Consider the following 18,788-nt stretch of genomic DNA (forward strand, 5'->3'; position numbering starts at 1 on the left):
AATCGAATTGTTTTAGGAAATCTGTGGTGAGACCCACCCCTAGATGTAACTGTGACCACTGGACCGCTCGTTGACTGCTATGGAGTTCTGGAATTCCAAGAGTACACCTGAAAAGGTTAAGCCGAGGGTCAGGATTTGAGACAGGTTGTAGGCCTGGTTCTGGTGGAATGCTATTACCAAGCATGTCTCTGGTGGGACACTTGTGAAGTACTATGGTAGGTTTAAGATAAGATGTTCCTTTGATCCCCTCTGGGAAATCTCGGCGTCATAGCAGCATGGGGGAGGGGAGGTACAGGTATGGGCAGGTATAGATAGCAATAGTAGAAAGACAATAAAATTAGATGTGAATATGAGGGGAAAAAACTGTGTAAACAATATAATTAACTCTACATATACTCTAAGTCCTTCGGATGAGACACTAAACTGAGGTCCTGACTGAATCTCGTCATTAAAGAACCCAGGATGCCTATTGTAAAGAGTAGGGGGTTCCCCGACGTTCCTGGCCAAATTCCCAATCAGGTCTCTCACATCAAGGCCACCTAATCATCCCTTCCCCTTAATTGGCTGATATCAATCCCTGTCTCCTGAGCCGTTCAGCCAATGTGTAGTGTGATGTGTGCCTGGTGCCAGTGTATGGCAGCCATTGAGCATGCATAGCCCAAGGTTGGGTGCTACCAGTGGTGGTGAAGGAGGCAATTTGCACCCTACATTGTGGGGAGCGCTTTGAGTGTCTAGAAAAGCAGTATATAAATGTAATGAATTATTATTATTATTATAAAAATATGAGAAAGATAAACAGTGTAAACAAAGGTGCAGACAGGGTCTGTGTATGCTCTATCTGAATGCCCTATATTTTAAAGGTAGAATCTGTAATGGTGTCAAACAGTGACCTTTAGGCAAAAGCCTTTTCTGTGTTTTTGTCCTAGTTATTCAATGTCTAATTTGTCTAAGCTGATTTGGTGTTTTTATCTGTTTTTAATAGGCCAGTAAGTCTTGACAGCATCGTAAATGAGGAAAACCTCAACTGCCTTCTTCAAGCATAAATAAAGGGTTGAATGTAATTAAATGTAATGGAAAAAGATGACAACATGGTACTTGGCTTTGTTTACAATTTGTGTTTATTGTCTGATGTGTGGGTTGAATTTCAATGGGTGTAGAGGGAGGGGCTGCTACTGGTGGCCACACCGCAGGCTCTGCCAAGAGATGTCTGGAGACATTCCCGGTATAATGAGTTACTAAACTCCAACCCACATGGCAGACCAAAACAGTAAACAAAGCACAACACCAAGCCTAAAGGTTGTTGTTTGACGGCATTACAGATTACACCTTTTAAGGAGCCTGGGTCAAAGGTGATACAGTTTAAGAACCCATCTCTCTTTATTTCATCATATGTTTATACCACTATTTGTACATCCTCTTCAACCATTGCCATGCAGTGCTGGTGAACATAATTGTCCCCCAGCAATGAAGCAGTTGATCTTATTTAATCATCTTACCTGATCTTATCTTACCTAAACTTGTTACAGGCTAAATAGATCTCCACTGAAAACATGTCCAGTGTGGTGGAACCGGAGAGGTCAATGATGCGCGCGGTCCGATCGCCATGGTTGATACAAATGTGACCCGGCGCGGTCCAGGCCGGCAGAGAAGATTCTTCAGAAAAGCCGAAAACGCAGCGCAATTCAGAAATAGGCCTAAATAGAGACTTCGAAACATAATACGACTTGTAAATGTGTTAATCATTGTTAGATTGTCCGACAGTATTTATTCTGACGCAGTAGAAAGAACTACATTTGCGTCTGAGGGGTGTGGTTAAATACTCAGGTCTCAAGTGTCGGAGACGGAGGGAGACACGCAGAAATGACAGCTAATTTCCATTCCGAGACAACGGACCCAGTAGGCTACTTTGTTGGCGGTGTGAAACATTAATATCTTTGGAACCGTTTGTGTTAAATTTGATCTGAATCTCTCCATAAGCCTGGCTGGCAGTGCGTATAGATTAAGTCCAGTGTGCGCTCTGCAAGTCAGACTGAATGGCGCATCACAGAGTTTGTCTCTGTCTGTCTGTCTGTCTGTCTGTCTGTCTGTCTGTCTGTCTGTCTGTCTGTCTGTCTGTCTGTCTGTCTGTCTGTCTGTCTGTCTGTCTGTCTGTCTGTCTGTCTGTCTGTCTGTCTGTCTGTCTGTCTGTCTGTCTGTCTGTCTGTCTGTCTGTCTGTCTGTCTGTCTGTCTGTCTGTCTGTCTGTCTGTCTGTCTGTCTGTCTGTCTGTCTGTCTGTCTGTCTGTCTGTCTGTCTGTCTGTCTGTCTGTCTGTCTGTCTGTCTGTCTGTCTGTCTGTCTGTCTGTCTGTCTGTCTGTCTGTCTGTCTGTCTGTCTGTCTGTCTGTCTGTCTGTCTGTCTGTCTGTCTGTCTGTCTGTCTGTCTGTCTCTGTGTGTCTCTCTCTCGCACGCTCCCGCTCTCTCTCTTTCTCAAGTAGCCTTTATTGTTAAAGCGTTGCTAGTCAAATACAAATTAGGAGTTTGGAAGGAGGCCTTGTCTGTCTCTGGCCATGAGAAGTGAAGTCCCCTTCTCAGTTCTGTGGGCTTAGAGAAAAACCTCCACATCAGTCTTAAGTATAATTCGGCTAAATCGTCTTTCAAATCCACAGTGTAAGTTCAGCCACACATACTGTCTTCTGCAAATGGCAAGTACTGGCCAAGGGGTTTGAGGTGATGCAACAAAACAACTTCAACCTGGTCATTCCAGATACGGCAACCCTCTCACTTCTCAGCTTTCCAAACACATCGCAGTAGCCGTGTGATTTCGAAATCAGCCTCAGACAGTACACCGTGAAGGCGGCGCGAGGCGTTCCAACGGTAAAGTCTTGACTCTCTCTGCGCGAGCAGGAGGTCCGCTGCGCTCGCTGGGACTTAAATGAGCCTGAATATGATGGGATAACTATTTGGCGTTAAGGTAGGGGATCGAATATGAAGCAGGCCTTCCTCTCAAGCGAGGCTGCTCTCTGGCGCACGGCTGGAAGACTGGGGAGTTGGATGGGGCTGGGGTAGGGGGGGGAGGTGCTGAACATCCCATATGGTCCCGTCATTATTCAGAAGGAACGTCGGTTCCCTCCTACCTGTCCCGTCTGGAGAACGGATAGTGTCGGAGTAATGGAGATACGAAGGGAACGTGAGACTCGTTTTCTTTTCTCAGCGCAAAGTAACAACGGAGGGGCGAACGACGATACCTGTCTTCCTGTCGGAAGCCGGGGGTCTGGTTTAGTGCTGAAGTAATAGTCAGGAAACTCTGTGAAAATGATCGTCGACCGATCGGCGAGTGAGAGGCGGGAAACTGGGCTTCGAGGGACGGTCGTACCTGCCGAGTTCATCTGATGGCAATGTGTCATACTTTTACATATATTTTTTTAAATATACAATTGATTAGTGCCCGTCGGTCATACGCATTAACAGTACCGGTGGGCGCAGAAAAAGAAGACGATACAAAAGAGACAATATAAGCGCGGTGCAGTCTGAGCCCACAGGACCGAACACCGCGTGGGGGTGATACGGCGTGCGTCTCTCTGCTTGGTGAGGCACCAGTATGCTCCTGACATATGGAGCTTTGTCCAGGGAGTTAAGCCTTGGGGAAAAGCACCGGAGATGCCAAGGGACATTACCAGAACGCTAGCCATGACATGTCAGACCCGTGGGACGTGTAGCACGCGTACGTTCCACATGCTCTGACGCGACGGGGCTACCAGAATGCCCAAGAATGCTTTATCCATGACGGCTTGAGAATGATTGTTGAACTTAAAATGCTCAGTGCTGCTGAACTGATGATTTATTTATTCATTTTTAACTATTCTGTGTTCTGTTGTATCCAAATGACAATGTCTCCAAGATGTGAAGTATGCTTGGCATAAGAAAACAATTACATGGCAGATATACTCATGTGCTATTATACATTGATATCCATCTCTCTCTCCCTCCCTTCTCTTTGTTTCTCTGTCATTTCATTTGTCTCTCTCTCCTCTCTCTCTCTCTCTGTCTCTCTCTCTCTCTCTCTCTCTCTCTCTCTCTCTCTCTCTCTCTCTCTCTCTCTCTCTCTCTCTCTCTCTCTCTCACTCTCTTTCACCTCATAGCTATGAGTTTAAGGTAAAACCCAAGAATGAGCTTGGAGAAGGTCCTCCCAGTGAACCGGTGTCCTTCAATACAGAATCAGGTAGGTCCAGTAGGATTAGATGACTTCCCTCCCTGCCCAACAGCTTTTATTGGCTTGCAAAATCTTGCAAAATCACGAAAAATGGACAAGAAGTTTCAGACTTGTGACTTGAGCCTTGCCTATCATGACTTGGGAATTGCAAGTCTTGGGACTAAATAATTGAGACTGATGGGGCAGGAATTTATAGTATTCACACTACATAGTACATTGAAAGTTATGGAGCATTTAATTATACATTCAATACACAATATAAATAGAGATACTAAATACCCTATTAGTATGTTATAATGGACATCTGTTAGCCCCAAAAGTCAGGAAAACCTGATGTTGATTAACTTTATAAGTCACAGACAATTGGATCGGAGGGCTCTTGTGAAGCTGCTTGAAGCAATTACTAAATTAAGTGAACATGGCTACTAACGAGTGAAGCGAGGACATGGTTTTTCTATTCAGTAGTTGACTCAGTAGAAGAAGTCAGAGAACGGCATCAGAGCCACAGGGGGTTTAGGAAGTCAACGTTTTTACAGCCCTGAATGGCAGGTATGGCAAACGCCATAAACGTGATAACTCAATGTGTGATTTGGCCCGAAACCTGGTGGATCAAGTCATCCAATAGTCTGCACTTTTAAATTTTCTTTAAAACAAAATCAGTCAGTGATGGACAGATTGAGGTCAACGCTTTAACGACTGCTGTGTGTATTACTTAGTCTTATAAGCACTAAGGACCAATGAGATTTATGACAGGGGAGTGTGGGGGCAATAGCGGGGATGTGAGGTTGATGCATACACACGCAAAGCCACATTTTCCTGCGTTGTGAGGCCATTCCATTGACTTGCATGCATGACCGTAATCATAACCACAACTATAATCACGACATGCCTCCTTGTGGAGTCCGACCAGCGTCCTCACAGGATCAGGACATATCTTGTTTTTGAGGTATTTGGTCCCCATATGGATAGAAATGCAAGGAGAGACACACATACACTTACAGAATATCGTAAATAAATGCAGAATAAGGGAGTTACATGATTTTAAGTAGCAGCCAAAACAATGGTAAAGTGGTAAAGTAACAATGGTAAAGTAACACCAAGCTGTAATGTAATAATCGCAGCACAGGCGTAGCAGCATGTGCAAGTGGTACCAGAATGCCAGAGAACGTTACCAGAATGATAATTGCATTTTTTTCTTCAAAGCGCTTTTTACAATGTAGGCTCAATGGCTGCCATACACTGGCACCAGGCTCACATCACAGTAGTACACAATGGCTGAAAGGCTTAGGAGACAAGACAAGGGATGATATCAGCCAATTAAGGGGGAGGGATGATTAGGTGACCTTGATGTCAGAGACTTGATTGGGAATTTGGCCAGGAATGTCGGGGAACCCCCCTACTCTTTGCAATAGGCGCCCTGGGTTCTTTAATGGCCTAATTCAGTCGGGACCTCGGTTTAACATCGCATTCAAAGGACAGGGACATTGTAACTGCCATGTCCAGAGGACAGAGTGCTCCCTGCTGGACAACAACACCACTTTCCAACAGCTTTGACCGGGGCTCGAACCGGTGATCTTTGATCATGAGTCCAGAGCTCTATACCCATGTAGCCACGCTGCTGGACCCATGTAACCCAGAGTGACCCATGGAACGTACGCAGGCTAGCTCCAAGAGCTACGAAGTGCTAGCTTGCGTACGTTCCATGGGTTTGAAGTAATAATCAGGCTGAACCAGAATGTTGAAAAATGCTTTATCTACAGCAGCGTGCAAATTATTGTTTGTGGTGGAACTTAAAAAGCTTGTCCAAAAGATCTGATATGCTCGTGGAATGCTCAGCTCAGCTAAACGGATGACTTACTGTAATTTTTAAGTATTCTGTGTTCACTTGTATCTAAATTACAATGTCTCCAAGATGTGAAGTATGCTTGGCATAAGAAACAATTACACGGATCAATGCACTATTATAACATGTATCTTTCTCTCTCTCTCTCTCTCTTACGCAATCATTCTCTCCCTCCCACTCACTCTCTCTGCCTCCCTCCCTCCCTCTCTCCGTTCTTTGGGCAGCTAATAAAACCAGGTATGGCCCCTTTACTAAACAGACCATAAAATCACAAACGTCAGCATATTAAACCCCCCTCCCTCTCTCTCTCTCTCTCTCTCTCTCTCTCTCTCTCTCTCTCTCTCTCTCTCTCTCTCTCTCTCTCTCTCTCTCTCTCTCTCTCTCTCTCTCTCTCTCTCCTCTCTCTCCTCCGTCCAACAGCTGACCCACGCGTGAGTGAGAATGTGTCAGGTAAGTCTGCTCCCCATCCTCTCACACACACACACACGCACACGCACATGCGCACACGCACACACACACGCACATGCGCACACGCACACGCACACACACACACACACACACACCACGCACCACACACACACACACACACACACACACACACACACACACACACACACACACACACACACACACACACACACACACACACACACACACACACACACACACACACACACACACACACACGCTTGACAGACAGACACCACCTTGTTGAATGAATGGCCCTTAAAAATCCCAATCCAGAATGTTTATATCCACATAGATTCTTGAAGGCTTTGAGTTCACGGATAAATAGGTTGTAAAAACTCTCTCGACCCACCACAGCTCAGCTCACAGTGAAACTGTGTTTTCTGTCAATATCTACAGACATCAAACGTTAAAACGTTTTGAATACATACATAACATTTGTCCTCATACTTAAAGCTCTATTTATCAACTAAGAATGAGAAAAGCGTTCAATCTCCCGGTTAAATTTGTTTTCTCGTGGCGGGGCTAACCTTATGTTTTAACGATTTGATCACGGATTGCACCTTTTTAATGAGCGGCTACTGGCACACCCTGTGGCGGCCCGCACGCCTCAGTGCCGCTCAGCCGTCCAATCCCATGACTTCACTTGTTCCACACCCGGTGCCCGGTCGGCCGGGCCAAACATTCACACAGAAAACCACACAACACAACCTTTCTCTTTTCCCAATCTTTATTTTTTATTTTTTTTACATTATATTATTGGGGGTTATTGTGTAGCCATTTATATCTTGATTCACTTCAGAAAGGACTGCAATAATAAGCTGTACAATAGAGGTGTACTGGATTACAATAGAGGTGTACTGGATTACAATAGAGATGTACTGGATTACAATAGAGATGTACTGGATTACAATAGAGGTGTACTGGATTACAATAGAGGTGTACTGGATTACAATAGAGGTGTACTGGATTACAATAGAGATGTACTGGATTACAATAGAGGTGTACTGGATTACAATAGAGATGTACTGGATTCTACGAGATGGACAATGAGAACCGAGCTATAATGTCCTTTCTCTTTCGTTTTCGCATATTCATTCTTCATCATCTTCTTCTCCTCTTCCTTCTTGATCTTCTCATCTTTCTTTTTCTTATTCTCCTCTTCCTTCTTCATCCTCTCTTTCTTCTTCTTCTTTTTCTTCTGCATAATCAATCCGGTGTAACCTGTGTGCCGTAGGAAAAGATGCCATTTGGACCCAGTTCCCCTTTAAAACCGACGCCCACTCCGACTGCAATGGCAAACAGTACGTAAAGAGGACCTGGTATCGCAAGTTTGTGGGCGTCCAGCTGTGTAACTCCCTCCGATACAAGATCTACCTGAGCGACTCGCTCAACGGTGAGGAGACACACCACACTGATTCACACACACATAATGATATTACGCCAATATTCTCTCCAGAGAGAGACAAGGAGATAGATACCAGTTTCCCCTCTGCACGTTAGCCTAGCTTAGCACAATGAATGGAAGCGGACAGTGCCGGTTAGCCTTCGGGAGAGGTGTTAGTTGGACAATGCCTAGGCTAACGGGCATGTCATGAGAATACCATGAGATGTGTACCTACCTTATGGGTGAGGTTTTTTTTGTTTCGTTTTTTTTTATCACATTTCTATAAAATGCCTTTCCACATATCCCGTGAACCATCATTGTACATAAGAAGTTGTTCTTAACACTTTGACTGCCATGAAACGTGTTTTGACGTCATTGCTGGCCATGCTCAAGTTGCCGGGGGACGCTGTACAGCGTCCTTATATCAATATTTCAAAAATCTGAGATCGGATTCATATTTCCCCTCCGCTGGCCTGAGATCCACCAGCAGGACCCACTGAGCTCTCTGGCGGTTCAGGAGCGCCATCTGGTGGCCGATCGGCGCAATCGCTTTAACAGGAAGTGGCATAGAGGTTGTGCTACGTCCGTAGTACTTCCGGGTGCTCGCTATAGGTCCCGCGACTCTGGCTCGTCACGCTACACAGTGATCGATTGCCAATAACTCGATAAACAACATGATTTGGACGTATATACCATTATACAAGCTGGAGATGGACCGGGTAAATTTACATCCCATAATGATAAGATTTCAACTCTATGATGATCGCCCAACGGCGCGCGGAGACTGGGGTGAGTTTCAGCGTGTAACGTTACCGTCTTCGATACTAACTGCTATTATCAACATTTGACCCACATTAGATGATTGGTATAACGCTGCCCACGGAATTATAAACGGCCCCTAGCCCATCCGGTCAACATCAGATGACGTGTAGTAACTTCTAGAAGTACGTCTAGTTGTAATTTTTTATATCTCGCTGATTGCCATAAAACTGTATTGCATCATCAATATAATGTATTTGGGGCTATAGATCACGTTCTGGAGAAAGCTGCAGAAAGAGATGAAAACATACTTATACATAGACCATACTTTACTATGAATATGTGAATGAAAAAGTTTAACGTTGCTACACAATGAACAATACATATAGGACTTTGAATGGGCCCTAATAATGGCAATGTAGCAATAGAATTTAAAAAGTTATAGCCCTGCAAAGAAGGGGACTTTCTCCATAGACAAATAGCGCTGGCAATCTATGGTATATCATGAATTTAACCTTAGGCAACCAAAGTGTTAATTGGCCTGGTTGAATAAAGGTGAAATAAATGCCCCTCTACTGGTTCACCATGCAGGGAAGTTCTACAACATCGGGGACCAGACGGGACACGGAGAGGACCACTGCCAGTTCGTAGACTCCTTCCTGGATGGAAGGACAGGTAGACAACTCAGAGCTGACCAACTACCAGCAAGAACAGGTGAGTGAGTGAGTGAGTGAGTGAGTGAAGTTTTCTGTGAGATTTATATGTTGCTGCCAATAAAAACTGAATGCATGGATGACTGATTGAATGGATTCATTCATGTATCCCTTCCCACTTGTCTCTTCTAGGATTTGAATAATCTTTTCTCCTTGTTTTAAAATGTATTTAAATATTTAGAATACACAGTCAGATACATACATTCTAAAATATGTATATACATTCTACATGATCTTGCTATGAGTAAGAACTCCTGGATGAATGAATGAATGAATGGAAATTTTTCTGTGCCCAGTCATCCAAATGACCCAAACAAGAGTTTGTTCCTCTTAACCCTTTCACTACCACACTACCAAAGGGTTAACCCTTTGACTGCAACAGTACAGAAGGTTAACCCTTTCACTGCCACACGACAAAGGGTTAACCCTTTCACTACCACACTACAGCAGGTTAACCTTTCACCGCCACAGGACAAAGGGTTAACCTGTTCACAACCACACTACATAAGGTTAACCCTTTCACTACCACACTACAGAAGGTTAACCCTTTCACTACCACAATACAGAAGGTTAACCGTTCACTATCACACTACAGAAGGTTAACCTTTCACTACCACACTACAGAAGGTTAACCCTTTCACTGCCACACTACCAAAGGGTTAACCCCTTCACTGCGACAATACAGAAGGTTAACCCTTTCACTGCCACACTGACAAATGGTTAACCCTTTCACTACCACACTACAGAAGGTTAACCTTGCACACTACAGAAGGTTAACCCTTTCACTACCTCACCACAGACAGTTAACCGTCTGTAGTGTGGTAGTGAGAGGGTTAACCGTATGTAGTGTGGTTGTGAAAGGGTTAAATGTTCAAATATGGAAGCGATGTCTCTGACGCCGCGGCCTCTTGTGTTGCCGTCACCACAGGATACTACCGGGCCATGAGACAGGAACCAGTGTACTTCGGCCAGATAGGAGGCCACTCCCACGTCAGCTACGTGTCATGGTACGAGTGCGGAACGCCCATCCCTGGCAAGTGGTAAGATCCGCCCCACCCCCCCCGACAAGCCCCACCCCGACGGAGGTCCTCTCAGAGAAGCTCCCAAATGAACACCACACAGACTGGGATGGAGACAGGACAGGGATGACCTCCTGGATGACGATGTGTGTGGACGATTCCTCCTTTTCCTTTAAAAAAAAGAAGAAGAAATGTACAGGACTTATTTGTCAGGGAATTTCTAGCGAGTATTTGTGATCAGTAATAGGAATAAGTAATGCCTCGTTTTACTATTGCGACCTTGGAATTATATGGTTCTGTCTGATGGCCTTTGGTCAAAATGAGTTATGTACGTGTAGACGATATCAACTTGACAACATAAACGTTCTAAATGGAGTTTATTTCCTGTTGCAGTCCTTGCTCATATCAGTATACTTCAAGCTGTTCTCTATAGCAATGCAATTCCGCTGAAAGTGTCTGTGATGTATGGTAACTCTACAGGTCCTTACATGCGGGTGAAGTTTTGAAAATGTTTATTGTTTATTTAAGTTTACAGTACTGTAGGTAAAATAAATTCATGTTAGAGTGTTGCTCTATGGGATATGAACACGTCAAAGCTCAATATCTAAAAACAAAACCAAAACAATTACATAAATAGAACCTTAGAATCCCGAGATCAGGATTTGATCAAACATGACAACAAGGCAAAACTGATAAAACTGATGAACGCATAATGAGATTTTGCTGCATTCCGCAGTGTGAGATAACAAACCTACACTAGATATATATATTTTTTTGGGTCACACGTTATTTTGATAGTCCATTGTAGACTGTCTACAGTACATCTTACCAGTAGTGTATCAGTTGACTGTGGGGGGTAGTACCTCAACTTTCAACACTGTACCGACAGGGTTCTTGTTTATAAACATGCCGTGTTTGAGCCAATCAGCAATACCCGCTGAATCACATGACTGAGTTGTCCCCAACCTGTGCGAGCTGCTGCACTAAACAAGTACAACGGGGCTCTATGGAGAAACCATGGCACTCCCCTGACTAAAAGTATAATGGAGCTCTATGGAGAAACCATGGCACTCCCCTGACTAAAAGTATAATGGAGCTCTATGGAGAAACCATGGCACTCCCCTGACTAAAAGTATAATGGAGCTCTATGGAGAAACCATGGCACTCCCCTGACTAAAAGTATAATGGAGCTCTATGGAGAAACCATGGCACTCCCCTGACTAAAAGTATAATGGAGCTCTATGGAGAAACCATGGCACTCCCCTGACTAAAAGTATAATGGAGCTCTATGGAGAAACCATGGCACTCCCCTGACTAAAAGTATAATGGAGCTCTATAGAGAAACCATGGCACTCCCCTGACTAAAAGTATAATGGAGCTCTATGGAGAAACCATGGCACTCCCCTGACTAAAAGTATAATGGAGCTCTATGGAGAAACCATGGCACTCCCCTGACTAGAAGACGTTTCAAACGAAAACGGCTAGATGTAATGTTGCCAAATCAGCATGGCTGTGAGTGTGAGTCTTTCACCTTTTACATAGCTAGCTTTGTAATGGATTGATTGTTTAGATCACTAGCATGGCTAACAAATTCAAATATATTGTAGTCTTTCCTGTTGTTCTGAGCAGGATTATGTTCCGTTTTGCCTCCTTGATGCGTGAGTATGGCATGGGAACGAGAAACCCGTCTATAGACTGTAGTCTTCAAAATTGAGCAAGATTACGAGGTTATGACGTTTCAGCTCGTCACACTATTCATAATAATGTAGAGATTCTACTAATGGACTATCAAAATAATGTGTGACCTGTATTTTTTTGTGTTAAAGTAAAAAAGAAAAAAAGAAAATGGGAAGCGGGCTCCCTGGAGACATATTTTCATAACTTGTTTGATGTTATTTATCAAAGGTCTTTTGATCATGCCATGTTCTTCGCAAGGACCACGTGCGAAGAGAGTTGCAGAAAATGGAATGTTACGCTTCTGCTGTACAGTACTTACTTCATGGTGTAGATGTTCATGTTTTTTTTTCATCAACAGTAGCCGTCTCCTTTGTAGAAAGTGTTTTTTCTTTCGTTTCGCAGAATTTCCTTTAGCAGTTTATTTTTAGCACAGGTACAGAGCAATGCAGTGTGAGGTCACAGCATGTAAGTGTCCTTTTATCTCAAACCTCGCCCTCTTTTCTCGATCATCCGTCTCGAGAGGAAAGCAAGAGTTGCAATTGGAGGATCACGAAAAGAGGGCCGGCCTTGGGATATGACCAATGGAAACCCCTCTGGTAGTTTCCAGAAACTCCGACACAATATTTCTCACATTCAATTAAATTGTCATTTGACCTAGAAAAATTATCGTGATCCTTAAATCCTGTCACGTGTACAGAACGGTCCGTCTGAAACAGGGCAGCTCCTAAATTCTGGCAGTCACACAGCAGATACACAACAGACATGCACACGAACGACGTGTGTACTCTCCGTACGGCAAAGTACCAAAACAAGCGCACCTCCGGCACCTTCAGCCCCGGTATATATATAGGGTTGACCGACAGGGCCAGGAGGTTCTTACACTTGCAATTTGCACAAACAAAAATGTATTTATGTGTATATGGAGAGAATGTATTTTTTGTTTTCCGTACATTTTTGCAAATGCATTTCCCCCTCAAAGTGTTCCCTTCCCGTAACTGTAACACATTGCCCTCCTCTCGCGGTGTCCCAGCTCACCGTCACCTGCCATACGTTAAAGCGCTTTATCGACAGGTAAAGTAGAAGTAAATATACATACAGTAGGTCGTTCAGAGCATTGTTTTATTGCTACCAAAACGTAGCGCAACGATGATGCTACTCATCAAACAAAGTGCCTCCTATCCCTTTCAAGGTGTTTCGTAGTGACGTCACAATGGCCGATTGTCATGGAAAACCTATAGTTATAGAATTCCGACATGGGATTCGGAGACTCGCGCCTCAAAAGGGTTAACGGCGTGTACTGTATGCAACCCTGGTTTAATTCGCATCATTGGCCTGTTTTATAAAGCAGGTCAAATGCATGAGACGTGAGAGAGAAGCACTGTGTCTAAACAGAAAGAAGGCACAGTTGGTGTACAGACGCTTGCAGACGAGTGGTGTAATACTTATTTTAATAATGAGAATGTAATGTATGTAAACGTGAGATTGTACTGTTGGTGTGTTTTTGTTGTTGTTTCAATGTACTTCCATTCCTGTATCGATTTTCAATAATAAAGACATTTTGTTTCCTTTTTATAAAACGTCGTCCTTTTGCCAATTATTTTTGTTTCATTCCACCGGCAAATTCAGTCAGTTCAGGATATTGTGTTTAAAACGCAACCCCTCCCCCATGTAAAGGATAGAAAACGAGACCCGCTTTGTAATCGCTGTATTAGAATACCCTTTACATTCCAGGATGACAAGTCTAAGTCATTAAAATGACAAACTAGGATATTGGACGGCGTGTTTGCAGACCTGTCTCCTAACTCACTCAGTCATCCTTATATTACCTCCCCGTCTCCCGTCTCCCCGTCAGGTCCTGCCGCAGCCCCAATTAGAAAGATCAACAAGGATCAAACATATTACATCACTTTTCCACCGGCTCCGACAGGGAGGCCTGCGAGAGCCAACCTCAATACAGGGGCATTCTTGAAGACCACAGGAACGGGGGGGGCGTAGCCTCATGAAGCTGTCAGGGAACTGGCTGTCCAAAGCCCATATTATACCGGGAGAGGGTTATATATTAGCACGGGGCATAACAACTAATATCACAATGAAGTGGAACCAACCGTCACATAGAGACCATCCAGCAGTCCAGAGGATCCTGGCTGTAAGTCTTCAACCTCACTCCTAAGAGTTATATACAGTTTTATAAGCCTGTGTGTTTTCGGTGGCAAGGGGGGGGCGGGGGATGGGTTCAGGAAATGATGTCACTGGCACGCAACATGAAATGCTGAAGGTTGGTAGAAGAAGAGAAAGAGTGCGCTCCCGACGTGACGAATGTGCTTCGACTGCGAAGAAAAAGACACAACCATTGGTCGATTATGGCGTTAGGCGATAACCGAACAGTGGGCCGCTAGACGTCCAAAAGTTGGCCAACTGATAAAAAAAAAGTCTTCTTTCCCAGAGGAGCCAGAGCAACGGGGACCTCGTATGTCAGAGCTCGGGGGGAAGCTAGCTGTGTCTTGTCCGATTGCGTGACGGCCAGTATTGTAAGTAACTATTTACACTTCCTCAGTAACTTGCGAGAACAGAACGTCGGTCCACCATCTGACGTGGAGAGAGAGAGCAAAGAATAACAGACAAACCGACGTGGAGAGAGAGAGAGCAAAGAATAACAGATAAACCGACGTGGAGAGAGAGAGAGCAAAGAATAACAGACAAACCGACACTCAAAAGGGGCCGCAGTAAAGCGTGACCCGTGATGCCCCACCGGGCCCAGCCAAACAAAAACCACCGTCTGTGAAACCGGCGAGCGGCGAAGCGGATTAGGCGGACGAACGGAGACGTAAGAGAAGGCGAACGCGATGAAAAAACAAACAGTGTTACAAATAGGCGGGTAAGTCGCGCCTCTCGGCGTCGCCCTGTTGGCGCGGATGTAAGTGGCCGTGCAGCGCTGCCCACCCACGCCGCAAAACACCACACAGCTGTTTCAACACCAGTACATTGTAAAAAGCTTTCACAGTAGGGGAGCGTCGAGGAGAACGGTGCTTTTGTTAACGCAGCACCATTGCAAACTGGGAGTATGTGTGTGTGTGATGACCGTTAAATCAACGTTATGGGTCGGTGATCACACACGCTACGGTAAATCCAGTTGCAGCAGACTGTAAATAAGCTCAATGTCATCTGCGGCCAAAAGGACTATTACCATAATGGTTATAGAAGCCAGTTTATTTCCTGGTACTTGTGATATTAGCAAACGCTGCAATGGGAGAGAAGCCCGTTTAGAATGTTTATGTTGTCAAATTGAAACCGTAGTAGCTGCGTTACGTCATCGGGGTAATTGCTTAATATATCAGAGCTCTGCAGTTTATGGTTTATACAATAGGTGTTAGATTTTCATGCCAGATTCAAACAGGATGGCGGAGAGAGCCAGAGGAGGCTGTCCAGTCTTTGAATGGACCACGTGTGCAACACACACATATGGAGATCGGATCCGTCCGTACACTGCCGTGTTGTCGTCCATCGCTGTTTTCTCGTCAATGCGATTACTTAAATGGGAGCGTGCCTATGTTCCCACAACCCTATGTTCCCACATTTCCTTGTTTCCTAAATTTGTATCTGATTTTATCCCCCTTTTTCTTAATTCGGTAGCCAATTACACCAAACGTATCCAATTGTCCTCTGGTAGTAGAGGGTTCGTCCGGGAACATAGGGCTGTGGGACCATTGGGCTGTGGGAACATAGGGCCTCATTTTGAGAAGAATCTTAGAAATTTGGGAACATAGGGCTGTGGGAACATAGGGCTGTGGGAACATAGGGCTGAACCCACTTAAACCGTGCAAAAGAAATGCAGTTCTGCTGCTATACGTCGCTGTCAGACCAACAAGACCATAGCAGACTACAGAGAGTGGCCCGTTCAGCCGAACGCACAATTGGAGGGGGGCTTCCCACTCTCCAAGGCATTTACAACAAGCGGTGCATGGGTAAAGCTAAGAGAATAATCAAAGACTCCAGCCACCCAAACAACTGCCTCTTTGAACTGCTGTGGTCAGGCAAGCGATACCGGAGTCTCATGGCAAGCACAGAGAGACTAAGAAGAAGCTTCTATCCTCAGGCCATCAGAATGCTAAATGACAATAACACTATGTAACAACCATCAAATGCACTTGTAACGGGGAAGCCTGTGGGTATGTCCACAGCCACGGAAACAGGTGTGTTGACGAGTGACTGTGGCATTACGGGCTTGTAAGTTAAACTCACTTCCTCATAACAGGGTTAACAGACGCATAGGTACGGTAGTTAGGAGTGAATTCACTTCTTAGTGCAGCGGCCTGTGTCGTCGCCCGCGGTGCGGGAGCCCCCTGTTCGACTCCCCCTCGGGACATTAACATTTAACATCAACACAACGCAGACCAGTATGATCCGTCACAGTGGTGCCCAGTGACCCAGATGTCCTGAGGGGCGTGAGTTTAGGGAGGTGAGTGTAACGGGGAAGCCCGTGGGTATGTCCACAGTCACGGAAACAGGTGTGTTGACGAGTGACTGTGGCATTACGGGCTGATAAGTTAAACTCACTTCCTCATAACAGGGTTAACAGACGCATAGGTACGGTAGTTAGGAGTGAATTCACTTCTTAGTGCAGCGGCATGTGTCGTCGCCCGCGGCGCGGGAGCCCCCTGTTCGACTCCCCCTCGGGACATTAACATTTAATATCAACACAACGCAGACCAATATGATCCGTCACACACTCACAGCACACACATCTACACGCACACACTCACTTTAAACAAACAACTCACTGCAGCACCCACTTTACCCACTTTAGAACACCTAAACACACTTTATATTTATTGGTAAATAATTTGCACTACAACCCATACCTCATTACACCTTACTGTAAATTGTACCTAAATTGTACCTCATCCCATTTCTGCATTGTACTGTATAGTATATAGTATATTGTATTGTAACTCAGTTACTTTTCTACTCTGCATTGTACATTGTATATATGTATATATTGAACACTTTTGTCTACATACTTGACTTCTATGTTATACTTACTATACTTATTTTATACGTATCTATTTTTATCTAGCACAATCTCTGGAGCAAAACAGAAAGAAGCATTTCATATAAAAGTATTCTGTAGGCCTACTTCTGTATGACAACTAATAAAGAAACTTGAAACTTGAACTTGAAACATGCTTGAATTGAATCCTTCAGGTGGAGAACAATATCTAAAATGTGTATAAATAAATACATGAAAAAATAAACCTTACTGTCTTTTTACTATTATGTACCTTATGCTACTATACTTATACTACTACATAGCATGCCAATATATCTATATTGCTATGCACTCAGTGTAACACTCAAGTTTGATACTATTTTAACAATGCCAGAGATGTGTCAGCTAAATGACTAAATGTAAATGCAAATGAGAACCATATAAGTTTGTTTAAAATGTTACAATTAAACACTGTGTGGTGTTCTACGGAAGCCCTAAGAGGCCGTACATTCATACATTTTATTTGCTCCGTTTTCCCGTGATAACGAGTTCATTTAATTTGTTTTCCCGTGATAACGCGATAATTTTCTCGAGATCTCGAGAAAACGAAACGATAGTCTATATATTAAATCACTGCAGGAAACATCATTCAGTGTCGCAATGTCAGATGAGCAGGTAGCCCCGTTCGTGACTATGGGGGGCTAAGGGGCTAAGCAGGAGGATATTTATCACCGCGTCACATATCTCTTCAATCAAGGCCTGACACAGGCTGAAATAGCTTTATGCCTTGCTGTTACAGATAATATATATACACATTAATGTGCCTCAAAGTGCAATCAAAGTGAGCTCTCAAAGAGCACCTGGCTACGGGAGGCTGCAACGCAAAACTCGCCCCCGTATATCCAAACCCCTCCCACCCCCTCCTAATGTACAGTTTCCTCCCCATCGTATGTATATTTTCTGTTAGGATCTCTGTTTAACAGTACTGTATATTTGCATATCTTGTATGTCGCAAATGTAACAGTACTGTGTATACCTGTATGTAATGTACCCCCCTGAAATAAATGTATCCGATTTAATTTGTTTTCTCGTGATAACGCGATAATTATCTCGTTATCACGGGGAAACGAAGTCCGTTTTCTCGTGATAACGCGATAATTATCTCGTTATCACGAGAAAACGGAGTAAATTAAATGTATGAATGTACAGCCGCTTAGGGCTTGGGTCTGTAGGACCCATTTTCAATGTTTAGTTAAACTCTTAACCCTGATTGGCCCGGTAAAGATTTATTTCACGTCACAAATAGATCAATACAGTCCATATTAAGTGATGTTGTGTTTCTTTTTTAAATGTAGCCAAGAGTAAATCAAATCAAATCAAATCAAATTGATTTGTAAGGCCCGACAACACACGTTAATGTCCCCATGGGCCGTACACGTCTTCTTTAAACAAGTCAAGAAGAAACATCATAATAAGTCAAGAACAAAACAAGAACACCATAAGGTAAATTTTTTTTTAAATAAATGCAACACTCCCAGAAACTCACTAAAACCTAGCAATAGGAAAAAATGCACCACAGGCAATGTGGAGGAGAGAAACCTTAGAAGGGCCATTCAAGGGGGGATCTCCCTTCTTAGATGTCGGTGATAGTAGTGTTGCAGTAAAAACAGGTGAACAGTTGGTAAGCATGCACTCATGTGTGTAGTGAATGTGAAACACAGATGAGTGCATGCGATAGCAACTGA

The 18,788-nt window shown here is 44.1% G+C and overlaps 1 protein-coding gene across 1 annotated transcript in view; it reads left to right on the top strand.

The window, feature by feature from the left end:
- Window positions 1-13,625, top strand: part of LOC311226827 (target of Nesh-SH3-like) — a 36,181-nt gene extending 22,556 nt beyond the window's left edge. Inside the window, exons 3-8 of the mRNA XM_084312238.1 lie at window positions 983-986; window positions 4,120-4,199; window positions 6,454-6,483; window positions 7,739-7,897; window positions 9,239-9,361; window positions 10,289-13,625. Of these exons, the coding sequence (XP_084168364.1) occupies window positions 983-986; window positions 4,120-4,199; window positions 6,454-6,483; window positions 7,739-7,897; window positions 9,239-9,361; window positions 10,289-10,404 (512 nt within the window). The 3' untranslated portion in view covers window positions 10,405-13,625. The remainder of the gene's footprint in view (window positions 1-982; window positions 987-4,119; window positions 4,200-6,453; window positions 6,484-7,738; window positions 7,898-9,238; window positions 9,362-10,288) is intronic.
- The last annotated feature ends 5,163 nt before the right edge of the window (window positions 13,626-18,788 follow it).

This window comes from Notolepis coatsorum, assembly GCF_963971535.1.
Source record: "Notolepis coatsorum genome assembly, chromosome: 1".
In the NCBI taxonomy this organism is placed as follows: Eukaryota; Metazoa; Chordata; class Actinopteri; order Aulopiformes; family Paralepididae; genus Notolepis; species Notolepis coatsorum.